Source organism: Urocampus carinirostris, chromosome 17, assembly GCF_059441175.1.
Source record: "Urocampus carinirostris isolate Australia breed hairy pipefish chromosome 17, RoL_Ucar_1.0, whole genome shotgun sequence".
In the NCBI taxonomy this organism is placed as follows: Eukaryota; Metazoa; Chordata; class Actinopteri; order Syngnathiformes; family Syngnathidae; genus Urocampus; species Urocampus carinirostris.
Genome location: NC_142365.1, coordinates 15,495,100 through 15,512,500, shown reverse-complemented (window position 1 = coordinate 15,512,500; position 17,401 = coordinate 15,495,100). Strand labels below are relative to the sequence as shown.

At 41.9% G+C, this 17,401-nt stretch overlaps 2 protein-coding genes across 3 annotated transcripts; one reads left to right on the top strand and one right to left on the bottom strand.

The window, feature by feature from the left end:
* Positions 1 to 3,858: 3,858 nt before the first annotated feature.
* LOC148349331 (transcriptional activator protein Pur-alpha-like) lies at positions 3,859 to 16,689 on the bottom strand. 2 transcript variants are annotated; one of them, XM_088320821.1, is made up of 2 exons: positions 16,578 to 16,689; positions 3,859 to 9,088 (listed from the first exon to the last, which is right to left on the bottom strand). In XM_088320821.1, the coding sequence occupies exon 2, from the start codon at positions 8,960 to 8,962 to the stop codon at positions 8,045 to 8,047; it is 918 nt and encodes a 305-aa protein (XP_088176947.1). In that variant the 5' UTR covers positions 8,963 to 9,088; positions 16,578 to 16,689; the 3' UTR covers positions 3,859 to 8,044. The 2 variants fall into 2 exon arrangements, with proteins under 2 accessions (XP_088176947.1, XP_088176948.1); XM_088320822.1 differs by lacking the exon at positions 16,578 to 16,689 and adding an exon at positions 16,434 to 16,573.
* Positions 13,196 to 14,875, top strand: LOC148349332 (zinc finger BED domain-containing protein 4-like). Its single transcript, XM_088321501.1, has 2 exons — positions 13,196 to 13,868; positions 14,074 to 14,875. The coding sequence occupies exons 1-2, from the start codon at positions 13,253 to 13,255 to the stop codon at positions 14,463 to 14,465; spliced, it is 1,008 nt and encodes a 335-aa protein (XP_088177627.1). The 5' UTR covers positions 13,196 to 13,252; the 3' UTR covers positions 14,466 to 14,875.
* Positions 16,690 to 17,401: the final 712 nt, after the last annotated feature.

The following is a 17,401-nucleotide window of genomic DNA, read 5'->3' as shown; positions in this document are numbered from 1 at the left end:
GAAAAAAGAGGAAAATAACGAGAAAGACAGATAAAAAGAGAGAAAAAAGTGGAGATGGAGAGTGTGAGAGAACGTAAGAAAGAGAGTAAGAGAGAACAAAAGAGACCAAGAATGAGGGGCAGAAAAAAAGATGCGAAAGAGAATTAGAAAGTAAGACATACAGAGAGAAGATGGAGAGAGAACAACCAAAACAGAAAGATAGACAGAAAAAGAAATATGGAAAATTAAGAGGGGAAAGAGAGAGAAAATATAGAAAAAGAGAGAGGATGAGAAAAGATAGGGGGAAACCGAGAGACTGGGAAAACGAGAAAAGAGAAAGAGAAGAGAGAAAAATAGAAGGCAAAGAGAGGGGGAACAAGAGAAAAGGAAGGAGAGAGAGAAGAGGGAAAGAGAGAACAAAATAAGAGAGAGAAAGAGGGAAAGAAAGAAAGAGGGAAAGAAAGAAAGAGGGAAAGAAAGAAAGATGGAAAGAAAGAAAGAGGGAAAGAAAGAAAGAAAGAAAGAAAGAAAGAAAGAAAGAAAGAAAGAAAGAAAGAAAGAAAGAAAGAAAGAAAGAAAGAAAGAAAGAAAGAAAGAAAGAAAGAAAGAAAGAAAGAAAGAAAGAAAGAAAGAAAGAAAAGAAAGAAAGAAAGAAAATACAGCTACAGTTGCCTTGTGAGTGGCGTCTGGCTTTGACGATATCCAGTATATGTCAATCTGAAGCTCATCTTTCTCTTATGCTTCTTTCAGCATCTCACCAGTGTCTTGCGGGCTGGATTCAATTGGTTGGCGGGCCTGATACGGTCTGCGGGCAGTATGTTTGACACCCATGCTCTAGGTCATTTCTATGTAAAATACGATTTTTTAAAACAAATGCACACCAAATGCTTTCTCCAGCCACAGGAGGGCAGTGTTGAGTTTATATAGCATAGTGAGTCGCTTCAAGTGTAAAACCGCATCCACCCAACTGTTAAAATGAACAAATCAACACCTCATCTCATCTCATCTCATCAGCCGTACCGCTTATCCTCATTAGGGTCGCGGGGGCGCTGGAGCCCATCCCAGCCATCTCCGGGCAGTGGTCAGGGGACACCCTGAACTGGTTGCCAGCCAGTCGCAGGGCATTCCATGCCAAACATGAAACTCTTTCAACAATCTTTGTGAATAAATGCATATACACCAGCTGTATACTTTATTTTCCACTGTATTTTAGCGCACAGAACGAAATAAGTCTGCAGAATAGTGAAAAAAAAAACATTGTTTAAAAACAAAATGTACTTTTCAGAAAACGGAAATCTAGAAAGTATCGTTCGATATTACCCTGTTTTTCACAGGTGTCAGAGGGGCGGCCCGCGGGCCGAATCAGGCCCGCTAAGGGATTGATTGCGGCCCGCGAGACAACACTCAGAGAAGCGCAAGAGAAAAACAAGCTGCAGTTTGAAATATGTCCACTTGATGTTGCCAAAGCCAGGTGCCTCTCACAAAGACACTGTACTTGTTTCGCTCTCTCTGTCTCTCTCTCTCTTTCTCTCTCTCTCTTTCTCTCTCTGTCTCTCTTTTCCACCCCTTTTCTCCATCTCTGTCTCTTTCACTCTCTGCGTCTCTCCTTTTCTCTTCCTTTGCTGCTCTTTGTCTCTCCTCTTTCTCTCTTCCTTTTTTGCTCTTTGTCTCTCTTCTCTTTCTCTCTTCATACCCTTCACGCTTTCTTTTCTCTTTTCTCTCCTTCTGTCTTTCTATTTCTCTTTGGATTTCTTTCTTCCTCTCCCTTTCTTTTCCCCCTCTCTCGCTACTTTTTTATCATTTGTTTCTCACGCTCTCTCCCTCTCTTTTTCTTTCTTTGTCCCGCCCTCTCTCCTTTTCCCTCCCTCTTTCTCTTATTTCTTTATCTCTTTTTCTTTCTCTTTAATCTACTAGTCCGGCCCCCGACAGAATGATTGTTCTATCGTGTGGCCCCCGAGTTACAATGAGTTTGACAGCCCTGCTGTATTTACATAGGACCGACAGACACCGACGTTCCAAGTGTTGCCTACATATTACTGTACTGTAATGCATATCCCCCCCACCCCCCAATTTACTTTGTGGATGACGGTGGCTGGAAGGGGTCAAAAATATAATAATAATTTAAAAAAAACTACGTAAATTGAATTTGTTTTGCTTGAGAGCTTTGCGGTTTTGACCGCAGTCGTTCATAGACAAACAGCGCTCTCTAGTGGCCGATACGAAGAAAGGCACTTGAGGTGACGTTACCCTTAACAAAGCATGCTGCGGGGGCAATGAGGACATTTGGAAGCTTTACTTTTATGTAGCATTTGGTTAAATTATTCGAATCAGGTTTCGTTTGTCGAATAAAAGAGCAATGTATTTATTAAAAGACAGCTCTACTTCAGTGATTGGTGTAGTATCACGCCAACTAATGAGGTGTTATTTTCAGGGTTGGGTAGGGTTACTTTAACTGGATTACTTTCAATTACTTTTGGATTACTTCAATACCAAATATGCTAATAAAAGACAAAAGAAACTAAATATGAATAAAATGACTAAATTTTGTGCAGGCTTGGGGAGTAACGGAATACATGGAACGGCAAAAATGATGTTGGCAAGCTGTTTGAATTTATTTTCATTTTGTTTCTGTCGCATTTTATGTTAGTTTTGCCGGAGATCAAAGCCAGGAGAGAAAGCTTACCGCGTGTTGTGAGTCATAATCTTATTCATATTTAGTTTCTTTTGTCTTTTATTAGCATATTTGGTATTAGAGTCATCCAAAAGTAATTGAAAGTAATCCAGTTAAAGTAACCCTACCCAACCCTGGTTATTTTTGCAATAATGTCGATTAGACCTTGGACTCCACAATTGACTTATTTTTGTTTTACACTTCTTTTAATTGCACTATTTTTGCTTTGAACTATTTTCATTGCACTATTATTATACTTTAACTTAGGCCAGTCACTAAGAGATACAGTGGATCCTCGGTTCTCGACCATAATCCGTTCCATTTCTTTATACGAAAACCGATTTGTACCATCACCGAAGCCGTTTTTTCCCATTAAAAGTAATGTAAAATTGTTTTAATCCGTTCCAACACCCTGAATATTTATCTTGAATATTTAACGTAAAGCTAACCCAGGCTAATCGTACGTTCATGTTAGCATAATCTTCCGTACGAAAGATTACGCTAACATGAACGTGTAAAAATAAAAAAATCAGGTCATTCACATGTCACCCGGGTCTCCACAACAAGTGGTGAGCGGTTAAAGGATAAAGAAAAGAATTATGAATAGGATTTCTTACCGGTCGGCAGAAGCCATGCTGTATTCCTGAAAGAAGGGAAACTCGCACACCTGCAATAGTTGTACGCACTACTCCTCTTTATTCACCTGTAGCAACTTTGCTGCTTGCACCAACCTTCTTCCAAGGCATAATTAGGGGTTAAAACACTCCCTTCACCGCTTTTGAAAAACGAAAACAGAAAAGGAGTGCGCGTTGCCGTGACAACAGTTCTTCACGAGGGGTGGGGGCAATCTACACTCATACGCCGCTCAGTGTCGCCTCTAGCGTACCGGCGTTCAAACTCCGATTTTTTGAACGAAAAGCGAAGCAAGAATTTCTCGAAATTTTTGGTCGAGAACCGATTTGTTCGAACTGAGAGGCGTTCGAAATGCGAGGTTCCACTGTACATTGTAAATATTTTTCTGCCTTTTATCCTGATAGTTTTTTATCGCATTTTAAAGTCTTCATTGCAGTGCCGTGTCTGATCTCGTTGCCTACGATGTTTCACATCGTCATGATAATAAAAACAATCGAATTCAATGAGCGATGTCATTTCCGTTGCTGTTAAAATGATTGAATTGTGCACAATGATAGAATAAAGTGGCAAAAGCATGGGGTTCAACGCTTTATTTTACAGCCCGTTAGAACACACACAATACCGGAATCGTCACAGGCATTTCTCTCCGCGCCTTTTGAAGGCTGTAAAACGAAGCTTTCGTCATTAGCATCGACGCAAACGTCAGACAGTGAGGACAAACACCACATCGAAATCAAACATTGCCCCCCGCCCGCTCGAGCGCCTCGCGTTTTGGTATACTTTCTTTCAACAACATGAAAATACACATTTGGAATATAGATTCTTTCTCTTGGGGCAAAACTAAACTTGTCAAATATACATACACTATATTTCATGTATCAAATCAAAGAGAAAGGAGATTATGACATTCTCAAGATAAAGTGTTGCTCAGGTTTCTTTTCTTTTTTTTTTCTTCACCACCTGCATGGGGAAAGCAAAGTGCTAAAACACAACCACTAAAAGACAGTTCACCAAACTGGGGAACAAAATACGACTCGAGCACCAGTTCGTAGCTTTTTTTTTCTTTTTCTTTTGGAAATTTCCTCCGAGTTACTGTGAACTGCTTTGACCCAGTGGCTGCTATGACCTTCATTCAACTTCTCTTCCTTTTTTTTTGTTTTTGAGTGCAAATAACAGCTTTCCAAGAATAAACATGGAAGTCAGAAATAGTAATCCTCATCTATTTTCATGGATATATTTTGCCGTCATTGGCACGTATGATATTGCACAGTCGTGAAATGTTGCACGTCAAAATAAGAATCTATATTATCGTGGGAGAAAACATTCCACAAACGAAAACGCTGAAAAGGTTCATTCAAAGAAAGTGTGCTACTCCCCCCGTTAATAAAGCCACCGAGGACATACGTGACTATCTAAAAGCATATCGAGAAGCTAGTGGAATCCTTTCAGCCATCGCTGCTATCCAATGTGCTTGATGCTCACTGCTCTGCATCATGGTACGCCCCGCCCCTCACCTTCCATGTTTACATGGAGGCCGATACCTGGATGGCTTGGGAAAGAAGATGAAAGGAAGAAGAGGCCCGAGCCTTTTTCTTTTTGGTAGCACCACCAGTCTGGACCGAGAGATGACGAAAGAAGAATAAAAACAATGAAAGTTGCGATCCAAAGCACCAGGCCGGCGTGTAAGCATGCAGAGTGTGTAAGGCACCGGTTTGTTTTCTACGCCTCCTTCCCCTTTAGTTGCCCATCTCAAGGACAGTGGAGCGAACACTGAGGTAAATCACTGATTGCTGCTAGCTTGCTTTGAACAGGACTGACGAGGAGTTTCTAAAAGTGCCACCACACATCTAAGAGATGCAAAAGACTGGATAGGAAACACTTGTTTGCCAAGTATTTCTTTACCCCGCGGAACCTTTGTCGGTCTTTCTAACCGGCGATGCAATTTTACACTGCGCTTTCAAATGTGTGCAACAAAATTGCCAGAAATAAAACCAAAAAGTATTTGCATGTGTCCAAGCCCACTTGTCTTGCTTCAACACTCTAAACAGTGGTTCTCAACTGGTCAGACTTCAGGACCCACAATCCCACCATGATTACAGGCAAAAATCAAATTCTCTATTGTATTGATGGAAATATTGTGCAGTTTATATCATTTAGGATGAATACACCATATTCCATTTTTTTTAAGACAAATTAAATTCCCTCCTATGCGCAATGAGATGCGATGTTAACAAAATCTAAACCGCTTTACTGAGTAACTTTGCATAACAGTATCACCATGGACGAACACTGAGGAAGTGCAAAGACATTTGAAATCAACTCAAATTATGTACTTTTAGCTGATAAACCTCACTCACTGAACCCCCAAAATCAACACTGCATTATGGGGGGTGGGGAAGATACTTCTTATGTAGAATTTTTTAATCCACTAAATAAATTCCAACAAAAACTACAATTCAAATTGCACAATTTTTTCTTCTGGTTAGCTTATCACTACTCTCTGACCAAACGTTGCCACTTATTTTCTATGGATGTTCACTCGCATTTGCAGGACATCATCGCCATCTACTGTTAAGGCTTGTCATTTATTTCGTAGTACTTTATTTTGCCGAGTTAAAGGCCCGCAACAGACTGAATACTACGAGTCCTACCATTTGCGAAACATTTCTCTAAAGAAGGGGTGTCAAACCCATTTTAACTCGGGGGCCACACAAAAGAAAAAAACATTCTCTCAGGGGCTGGACTAGTAGATTAGAGAGAAAGAAAAAAAGAGAGAAAGAATTAAGGGATAGAGAGAGGGAGAGTAAATGAGAGGGTGTGGGACAAGGAAAGGGAGAAAGAGAGAGAACATGAGAAACAAGAGATAATAAGATAAATAGTGAAAGAGGGGGAAAGAGAGAGAAATAAAGAAATCCTGAGAAATAGAGAGAAAGAGGACAGAAAAGAGGAGAGAAAGAGCAAGGGATATATAGAGAAGGGTAAATCAAGAGAGAAAAGGGGAAAGAGGAAGAGAGCAAAAGTTAAAAAGACACAAAGATAAAAAGAAACAAAGAGGAACAAAGAGAAAAAAAGAGTGAGAGAGTGAGAGAAAAAAGGAGGAAAAGAGAGGAACAGAGAAAGAAATACAAGTACAGTGCCTTTGTGAGAGGCACCTAGCTATGGAAACATCAAGTAGGCATATTTCAACCTGCAGGTCGTTTTTCTCTTGAGCTTCTCTTAGCGGGCATGATCCGGCCCTTGTTTGACACCCCTGCTCTAAAATGATGAGTATTGGCACTAAGCATTAACAAAAAATGCTGAAAATCTTAGTTCTCAAATTAATGTTCCTAACTTCAACTGGGGGTTGCGATAGATACGGGTCACTGGAATTTGTTTTTTTCTGCTGGGTCTCAGAAATAGGGTGAAAAACTCTTTGTCTACTTTGAGAAGCCAGTTGAGGTGGCTCGGGAATCGATAATAATGCGTAACTAATGGGAAAGTCCTAACGGCAGGAAGTCCCGCGAACGACCCTGGACACACTGGAGAGATGATGTCTCAGGGGGACGCCTCAGGATCTTACGGGATAGGATAAAGAAAATGTATATGAGGGTGATGACACATGCAATTTCTGGTGTTGATCCAACACCGGCAAAGTGGGGCAAGTTGGCTGTGTAGGTTAAAAGATGTGGAAAATAAAATGCTGTCTTGAAACTAAGCCAGAATAGACAAGGGCAGTTGGTGCCCTCAATAGAAATTTCTTGTCAATACTCCAACCTGCACAGGTCAGTCTAGTCACACCAGGGAATGCTGCTTTCTAATTCAAACGATTCGAAAGTTTTGGGGAAATTAATTTGAAAAAAAGTGCTTCTTAGATTTCAAATCGGTTGCCGTGCATTTGACTATCACAATAGGGAAGAGAGATTAGTCGCTAAAGCCGAGCCTGGTGCCAAATTAACCGTAACGTCATTAAAATATATATTTGGGGATTTTTTTTAATGATCTTTTTTACCATTTTCTTTTTTTATCTCGAGGAAGCGGCCTTTGACGTTCTGCTTGACGCCCAGGTGGTGTGATGGCACTGTTTTGCATGCCCACCATAAGGTCACAAAGCTTTGGATGGCCACCTAAGTATGTGTTGAGTTCTGGTGCACTCCAGACAACATCTGGAAGCGTCCTCCAGACCATTCGGTGAAGGATTCGAAGTGCAAACATGCAGAATCGGCGCATCTTCATCTGCTTTCTTTATGATATCGTGGCCACTTTGCCCGCGTTTGCTACATGACGATGTATTTCGTACCTTAGACCTCAATCGCGTCGCGTCAACAACGACAGAAACAACCCGAGAAGATTGGTGAGCACCTCGATCGACGAGAACCACAGAGCAGTTTGGATTGCAAAAATGGGGGTTCCTTGTTAGGAGAAAAGGGAGTTTGAAAGCAGGACTAGCCCTGTTTTGATGAGCACAAGTGAGCACGTCTTTGTTTGGGTTGAGAAGAATACAGGGATGTCATTTGTGCTGACCTTATTAGCTTACACGGAAAACTGACTGTTGGATCCCGTAAATACTTTTTTGTTTTTAGCTGCAAGTGGTACAAAACTTTGCTAATACGGGAAACAGAGTTGTCAAGTAGGAAAGAAGGTTCAAACATGGTATTACTTTGCTGAGCAGCCGGTTACTGTACTGCGGTCCAGCGATGAGGGACCAAAACTGTCAGCTTGTGGTTCTGGTGTGGCCTTCAAAGCAGCACAATTTTCGATGACATTTGGCGCTTTTTCATCACCTCAGTCCTCGTCTCCATCGTCCGGCCTGGCCTGGTCCTCGTCGTCGTCCTCCTCCTCCTCTTCCTCATCGTCCTGGTCCATCAGGCAGGCGGGCTTGTCCCGCTGCTTGTCACGGATCTTCTTGAGATCTTCGGAGTACTTACAGAAGGTCTGTCCGAACTTGGCCCAGACTTTGTAGGGCACGGTGATGGAGTTGCGGTAGGTGGGCTTGACCTCACTCACCCGCATGAAGACGCCGTACTTGTTGGATCCCACGTCGAAGAAGAAGCGCTTGTTGTCCACACTGAGGGACGAACCTTCAGGCAGCTCGGCCGGATCGTCCTCGGTGCCGTAGTCGTCCACCAGTTTGGCCAGCGCGTCGCGGAACTCGATGAGTCCTTGAGCCGGGAGAGCGATGGTCTGAGAGCCCAGGCCGGGCCCCGAAGCAGGACCCCCACCGCCGCCGCGGTTGACGGTCTGCCGGACCCTCAAGAAGCGCCCCCGCTGGTTCTCCTTCAGGTCCATGTAGTATTTGCGGTTGTCGCGGACCAGGAACTCGCTCTTGAGCGCCCGCCGCGGCTCGTCCTGCGCCGCTGAGGCCGAGGCCGGGTGGCTGGGACCCAGCTGGGCGTAGTGCTCGATAAAGTCCCCCAGGTAGTCGCGGAAGTCGACTGCCACCGCCATGGAGAGGGTGAGGCGGCTCTTGTTGCCGCCGGCGCCCACCTCGGCGATCTTGAGGAAGCGGCCTTTGGCGTTCTGCTTGACGTCCAGGTAGAAGCGCTTGTTTTGGATGTCGACCCGCTTGGAGGCCAGCTCCTCGGTCTCGTGCTGGAGGAGGCCGGAAGCCGAAGCTCCTCCCGCGGCCGCCGGCTGCGAAGGACCGAAGCCGGGCCCGGGGCCCGCTCCTCCCTGCTCGCTTCCGCTGTCTCTGTCCGCCATGATTCTGCCTGCCTTCGGCCCTCCTGCCTTCCTTCCTGCCTGCTTTCCTTCCCTCCCGTCCGCCTTCTCTTCGGTCAGGACCGCTAACAGTCAACGAGTCCGTCAGAGAATAAAATCTCGCGAGATCTGCCGGGAGGTACACACAAACACACATAAGAAGTGAGTAGGGGTGTCAAAAACCAGTTATAGAGCAATCCACCGTTCGGCTGTTGAGTGCGTTGATATAATGCGAGCACGTCAGCCATGTTGAATGTGGCAAACCACCTTGTTATTTCAGTCAAATCCCGGTTAGAAATTAACAATATGAAAAAGTTTAATTTATGATGTATTAAGACAAGAAAGAATATTAGTTCCAAAAAACTCCAGGCCCAAATGTTTGAATCAGGGTTGGGCAAATTACGGTCAACGGGCCAAATGCAGCCTTGTCAGGCTTTTCATCCGGCCCGCCGCCAAACAAAAATGTAAAAATATAATATAAAATGGTAAAAATAAAAACTGTAGTAATGAAAATGTGTTGATTTGGTGACAATCTTATCCCCAGTGTCCACAACCAGACATGGGGACTTGAGACTTAGTGACTTGGACTCGAGTCGACTCGAGTCGCTGTTTTTATGACTTGTGACTTGACTTGGACTTGGCAATCTAAGACTCGGGACTTGACTTGACTTGAGCCACGATGACTTGAATGACTTGCGTGTTCATATATATATATATATTTCATTATTTAAATAATGTTGACAATTACAGTACGGGATGCGGGCTGAGAAACGCTCTCATGTCACGCCCACTCTGCCCATGCGCCACACACCTCCACGGCAACCACCTGAAGTCAGCATGTCTGCTCCGAGGGTAGTAACTTTTGGCTTCAAAAACTTCTGTGAAGAAGGTAAACGGCGAACAGCGCAGTGCAAATTTTGCAACGGGAAAATTTCGGACAGCCAGACCACCACCTCAAATTTCATCCGACATTTGAAGAGCCATTCTGCCCAGTAAGTGTTTGTCAGTGTTAATATCTGTTTGTCAATGTGTTAATATCTGGTGAGTTGGATGTTGGCTAATGTCTGTGAATATTGTCATTCACCCAGGTCATTTTATCCATACAGTTTAGTTGTAGGCAACTGGACTTCTAATTTGAGCTTGAGGAACTTCCATGAGGAACATCTACAGCTCAATCTCTAAAAAGTCCAGTTGCTTACTCTTTGGTTGTTAGCTAAGAGTGAGCGGCAGGGCGATTTAGCCGCTGCACAGGGGGGTTTCAGTTTATCATTGTGACATTCTTATGCAGAGACGAGAGGTTATCGTAACCTGCGTCAATGATGCTTCATTCATTTACTTTTATAAACATTGCAGTATGTTTGAGTAAAACGAATGCATTTGTGCTCATAGTGCCTCGTCTATCCTACAACGGGTAACGCAAAAGACAAGCCAGGCATATTGAGCTAGGAGCTACGGATAAACGGGCTGTCTAATTGAGAAAATAGGGTAGGCTAAGCGGTGAAGTTGAGAAGGACACGTGCACTGTACATGATCAAAAATCAGGGATGTGATTTGACCAAAGTGAAATTATCTGAAAATTAGGCGGGGGTCTGGGGGCCGCGGGCACCCAGCTAGGTCCAGGGCAGTGCCCTGGTGGGGGGAGAAGTGGGGCGAAGCCCCCCGGAGGTCATGGGTTTTCCGTGTTTTTAAGTACTTTCAATGCACTCAGATGACAAAGAAATAGACAAAACAACAGCATACATTTTCAATGTATTTTGAACTATCCCATATAAAATTACAGTTTAAGTCAACTCAAAATCAGTCACATTAAAAAACATTGGACTGCCTTTGCTATTAAAAACTATCACTGAGAATATCATCATATCTAACTCATGTGATTACTAAGTTAACACATAAATCATGTTGAAGAGTTCAAATTTCATGAACAAATAATTGTATCATGACCAAATGAAAAGTAACTCATATTAGAACATACCATAAATGTCTTTGTTATAGAAGAAGATGTTATCTATAAATGAAAGTACTGTAGTGGGTTGTACATAATTCACCCACGGAACCATTGTTTAGTTAGCGAGTTCCTAGGGGGACTCTTAATTCGGCCGGTTCTAGCCACTCTCGTGTTTGTTTTGTTATCGCCAGTTTAAATGTCATTAAAGCAGCTTTCGTTGGCACCTTTGTTTGACACTCCGCTTACGACTCCCGTCTCTGCTCGCTACATTGGATCACGTCGGGGTCACCAACATTTGTAGATAATTCCTTCTCTAACCAGTCCGATCGAAACTTGTTTTTTTACGATCTTAGCAATTTCTTTAACTCGCGGAGCATCTTTGCGTTCGATCTCGGACATCTTTCTTTAAACACTCGGCAAAAACGTGTGAGAAATGAACAATGGCATACTCCTACGCCTTTATAAGGAGCGCGTTTATTGGTCAACACGGAGACTTCAACCAATCGCAAGTACGTTTCATTTCAGTTACGGAAACACTAAAATGGAACGCTGTCGAGACGAAATCGTTTTTTTTACCATTTAAAAGAATCGGAAATTTTAAAATTTTATTTTTGGAGCGAAAGCGGAATTCCGCGAATTAGCGGAAAAATCACATCCCTGAAAAATGTGTCTTTGCCTTAATGTTATAGTCTCAATCTGCATATAATTTGGAAGTGTTGGCAAAAGGGCACCTTCCACGATTGGGGAGAGTGTGGGGTTGGCGGCAGCTGCAGGGGGATCCGCTCTTTTTCACAGGCATGCTGATCGTACATAGTCAAGTCAAAGTCAGTTTTATTTGCCAGTTCCTTCAAATGTACTTGACATAAAACGGAATCGAAATTACGTTCCACACTGTCCTATGCGTAGACATTGACAACAATAAAGTGCAATAAAAGTGCAACAATAAAGCCTGGCTATCGCGACTATTAATAAACTGTGATAAACGTGTGATAAACTCATCACACGAGTTTAGTCTGGCCAACCATCCGAGAGGCTGCGTTGATCAAATGCCTCTGTGTACTACTGGACTATGCTACAACCAATCAGACTACAACGTCATCACGCTAAAACCGCCTCAATCGTGCAGGCTAGATCAAAAGTTATGCCAGTAGTCTCCAAATCAAATAGTGACAATAATGTTAATCCAATCTTATAATTAAGACCACTAAGTCGACAATTATGGAAGTTTTTTTTGTAGTTTTTTTTTAGTAACTTTTTAGTATAAAAATAAATATTAGCTCATTATTTTCTTTAAAAATTTTGATTTCATGGTTGGAAATGTTAAATAAATTGTTTTATTTATTAACTATCACATGGTTAAGATATACCAGCTTTATGAGCATAAAAAAGTAAAAAAATGTGGTAAAAGCTTCAGTTACAGTTGATTTGATATTAAGTAATATCATCCAGAAGATAGATAAAAAAAAATACAGAAAGTTTCAAACAACTGTTTTTTTAACCATATGTCATGATTTCATGTCTGCCCAACCATACAGGACATCTCATTCTTGTTTTTGCATCTGCTTCACAGATATGCAGAGTATGAAAGGACAAGAAACGCCTGCACTGATACTACACAGCCTGCAATATCACAGTTCATCCAGTCTCGTCCTCTGGAAGCATATTCAGCAAATCATCCCAAACAGAAGTCCATAACCAATGCTATTGTTACAGATCTTGTGATTGGATGTAGCATGCCCCTTTCAATGACGGAAAATAAACATTTCAGGCACTTCATGTCTGTGGTCGACTCCAAATACCAGCCTATCTGCCGCAGAACAATAACTTCAACAATAGAATCACTTGTTGCAGACATGCAAGAAAAGATCAAAGTGATTCTTGCTGGTGTAGACCATGTGTCGGTTACCATAGACATTTGGTCAGATAGGAGGATGCGCGGCTTTTTGGGAGTCACTGGCCATGTCTTAACAACCTCAGAAGGAGTCATGCTGAAGTCATACCTGCTGGCATGCAGCAGATTCAAGGGATCTCACACAGGAGAGCGCATTGCTGAAGCCTTTGATTCCCTGTGTGAGGATTATGGCATTCGGAAAAAACTCGACTTCATAATCTGTGATAATGCTGCGAATATGAAGCGAGCATTTTCAGTCTGTTTTCCGAAGGATCAAGATGACGAAGTAACCGATGATGACAATCTGGATGATGAAGAATTGTGGGAAGACCTCTCCAGAGGTGACTGGGAGACTGTGGACCGCACAATCAACAGAGGAAGCCCTAAACGTCAGCAATGCTTTGCGCATACTCTGCAGTTAGCTGTTGGTGATGGTCTCAAGGATGCACGGATCATGAACAGTTCCTTTGCAAAATGCTCCAAGCTTAGCTCTCTCTTGCATACATCCAGCACCTTTAAAGATGCGTTTGAGGAGAAGTTTGATCAGCGAGGGATACCCGCTGCTGTAAACACACGGTGGAATTCAACTTTCCGACAAGTCAAGGCAGTGCTCTCATTCAGTCACCAGGACTTGTGCAGTGTTGTTCAGAACACGGGACACAGTGAGCTGGTCTTCTCAATTAGGGAGTGGAACTTGATGAAGGAACTTTGTGATGTGCTACAGCCATTTGCAGAGGCCACTGATCTTACTCAGGGAGAGAAGATTGTGACGATTAGCTCTGTCCTCCCCTGTGTATTGTCTCTTAACCACCACTTGGAAAGACTCAAGCCGCAAGTGCGCTTCCTGGGAAGCATGATCCATAGCCTGCAATTCTCTTTGAAGAAACGGTTCCGGGGAATCTTCGTTAATGTGAAGATGTTGTCAGCTGCATCAGGGGAAGAGCTGCCATTTGCAGACCCAGTCTACATCAGGTCAGCTGTCCTGGACCCGGCTTTCTCCATGATGTGGCTTCAGCATGATGTGCTTGTCACCGATGATGTCAAGAATAACATTGTTGACATGGTAAAAGGTCAGTGGATTTTTTTTTTTTAACGTGATGTACACTTAGGCGTGTCACCATTATCAAATTATGGAAATGTAATTCAAAACAGTTATATGAGTATTATAATCCATTTTAGAGATGATTTTGCAAGCGTATCAAACTGTGGATGTTCAATTTTGAATAATGCTCATGAGATCTTACGCTTGCCCTTTTTTTTCTTTGTTTTAATTAGATCTGATTCTACGTGAGGTGCAACCTCACACAACATCCCAGAGTCCTGAATTCCTAGAGGAGGAAAGCGAAAGCCAGCAAGAAGACAGCACTGGCCTATTCTCAGGCTACAAAAAACGCCGCAAGCAGGACCCAACCACCAACCCAGAGACACAACTAAATAACTATTTTTCTCTTTGTTGTGGGCAGCCTTGTCTGTCCTTCTGGGACGCAAACAGGGCTGTCCTCCCTGCCCTTTTTCCTGTTGCAATGAAAGCTTTGTCAGTGCCAGCCTCAAGTTCCCCAGTGGAAAGAGTCTTCAGCCATGGTGGAATCATTATGAGACCCCATCGAGCTCGGCTTGCAGATAAGACCCTGTCTAATCTTCTATTTTGCAAATGCAATACCTTGTAAAAAGGGAATGACTGATGGATATACAGTGACTGAGTGAGTGAGTTAATTTGTGTCATTGTGAGTGAGTGAGTGAGTGAGTGAGTGAGTGAGTGAGTGAGTGAGTGAGTGAGTGAGTGAGTGAGTGAGTGAGTGAGTGAGTGAGTGAGAGTGTGTGAGTGTGTGTGAGTGTGTGAGTGAGAGAGAGAGGAGAAATGTAACAAAGTTTAATAATAATAAGCTATTTGTTTTAGCTGTTATTTGTTTCCTCATAAAAAGGGATTGACTTATGGATATACTGTTTGAGTGAGTGACAGAAAGCGTGTGAGAGAGAAATCTGCAAAGAAAAGAGCAAGAGAAATGTGACAGTTTAATCCTCTGTAAGTTAGTATTTGTTTTAGCTGTTATTGTTACTTTGTAAAAGTAAAAAAAAAGTAAAAGTTTGGGTTTCGATCTACAGATCACTTTTTCTGTCAATAAATACCAAATACTGACGATATCACTGTTTGTTTGAGTCTATGATGTATTTTACTGAACATGAGTATTTAGGATACAAATATTTTATTACAGGTTAGGCACATTAGCCAAGGATGATTACTTGATTTCTTATATATTGCCTTTCACTTTATTAAGATCAGATTCTGAAGCTAAAATTACAACAGTACGCCAAAGGTGACTTGACTTGGACTTGACTTGACCTATTACAGGACTTGACTTGACTTGACTTGACACAGCCTGTGACTTGACTTGACTTGCCCAAGAAAAAAATACTTGGGACTTACTTGAGACTTGCACATGTGTGACTTGGTCCCATGTCTGTCCACAACATTCAAACAACTGGTTAGACTTTTCTTTACTTACCATATTTATAATGTACATATTTCATTTATATACATCGTTTTCTAAAACAATTTTTTTTATCGGTTTAAAAATAGTCATGAGTAATTACTTTATTTTTATTCTGAGCCCTTCAAAACTAAATACCTGTAGATGTTTTTTTATAGACAACAATATTTGTAACTGTAGATGTTTGCTTATTTTGTGTAAGGAATTTAAATCAGGATATTTCAGAACAGATTAGCTCAGGAGGTAGAGCGCTCGTCTTGATTAAGAGATCGCAGGTTCGATTCCCGGCTCCTCTGTGCTAGATGTCGAAGTGTCCTTGGGCAAGACATGAATCCCTAATGCCCCCAATAAGCAGGTTGGCAGCCTTGCATGGCTGCACGGCCACTATTGGTGTGTGAGTGTATGTGTGAATGGGTAAGTGTGAATCACATTGTAAAGCGCTTTGGGAAGTCTTCCTTGACTTGGAAAGTGCTATATAAGTGCAGACCATTTACCATGACTCTTTTTTTATCAGGATTATTTTCTAGAAAATCAGAAAAAAACAAAAACTGCATTGTACACTGGGAGTATGGCAGCGGATAGGAAAAACATACAGAGAATAATCAAAACAGCCCAGAAGATCATTGGCTGCTCTCTGCCCAATCTAGAGAACATGGCATACTTGTGATACTGTAGCATTGCACTATTATTGCAACTTACGTGACAACTTAGGCCAGTGACTTTGTTGTAAAGTCTTTTGGATATTTATACTGGCAGTCTTTTATTTATGAATTACTTTATTCATCTCTTTAAAGTATTTGTTACATGTTTACCCTGGAGTGCCATGTCTAATCTCTATGTCAATGATAATAAAGTAAATAATGAGACCCCTGACTTCCAAGCACTACCTTGTTAATATTTTTGCCTATTTATCCTAACATTATTTTTTATATTTTTATTTTATTTTGTTTTAAGTCTTTATTACGTGTGTATCGTTGGGTGCCATGTTTAGTCTCGTTATAAACAATGTTTGTTACGTTGCTATTAATGACGATTCCTATTCAAATTCCAAATCTGCTAAATCTTTAAATCCGGTTTCAAAATGAGAGACCCACCCACGAAATAGACCCCAAGTGCTTACGTTACACGATCTTAAAAGTTACTTACGACTGACTTTAACGACAAAGTAGATCGTCTCCGCGATGCAAATTTAAGAAGTGAAACTCTAGTGACGGACACAACCCACGCGTGACACTTGTCTTTCTCTAAAGGAAGAAAAAAATGAAAAAATGAGAGTTGAGAAGAGCCTACCTGGTCCAGATTTGCTCCCACGTCCAGCGAGGTGGGTTTCGCACCCGTCGTTGCGAGTGATGCTGTGGCCAATTCATGCGTGGATGTGCTATTAGTTTGATCATCTCAAGACTACGCACACTTACAAAGCTGTCTTGTGTATGTGACGTTTCGCTTTTTTGTCCCAAGTAGAAAAAAAGCCTTGCATGGCAACAGTTAGTTTCAGATCAAGTTTTTTTTTTTCCAGAATTGAAAATTTATAAATGCATTAATAATGTCAATACAGTATATAAGAAATTAACAGAATCTAGCAACTGCTTCGTTTTGAGGTCAAATTGGAGAAGAACTTTTGAGAAGGCGTATTCGAAAATAAAAAAAAAGAAGAAATACGAAATACGAACGGACAGGATTCGATGACGTCATCAGCAGGAGTTGGAAACATATACACATTATACAGTATTATGTTGAGTGGAGGTCAAAATATGTTTTAAACAAATATAATAGCACATTTCAAAGTAGTTTTAAAAGGCTCATTTGAAATCGAAAATTAAAAATATATATATATACGGACTTGGGTAATTTATAGGGTGCCAGGAATCGATGACGTCATCAGCCGGATTTGGAAACGTATACTATGTTGAGTGGGGATAAAGAATGTATCAAGATTTTGAGACAAATGATATAGTGTATCCATTCTATCCATCAATTATCTGCACCGCTTATTCCTAGGTAGGGCCACGGGGGTCCTGGAGCCCATCTCAGCTATCTTCGGGCAGTGGGGACACCCTGAACTGGTTGCCAGCCACTTAGGGCACAGAGACAGACAACTCACTCGCTCATTCACA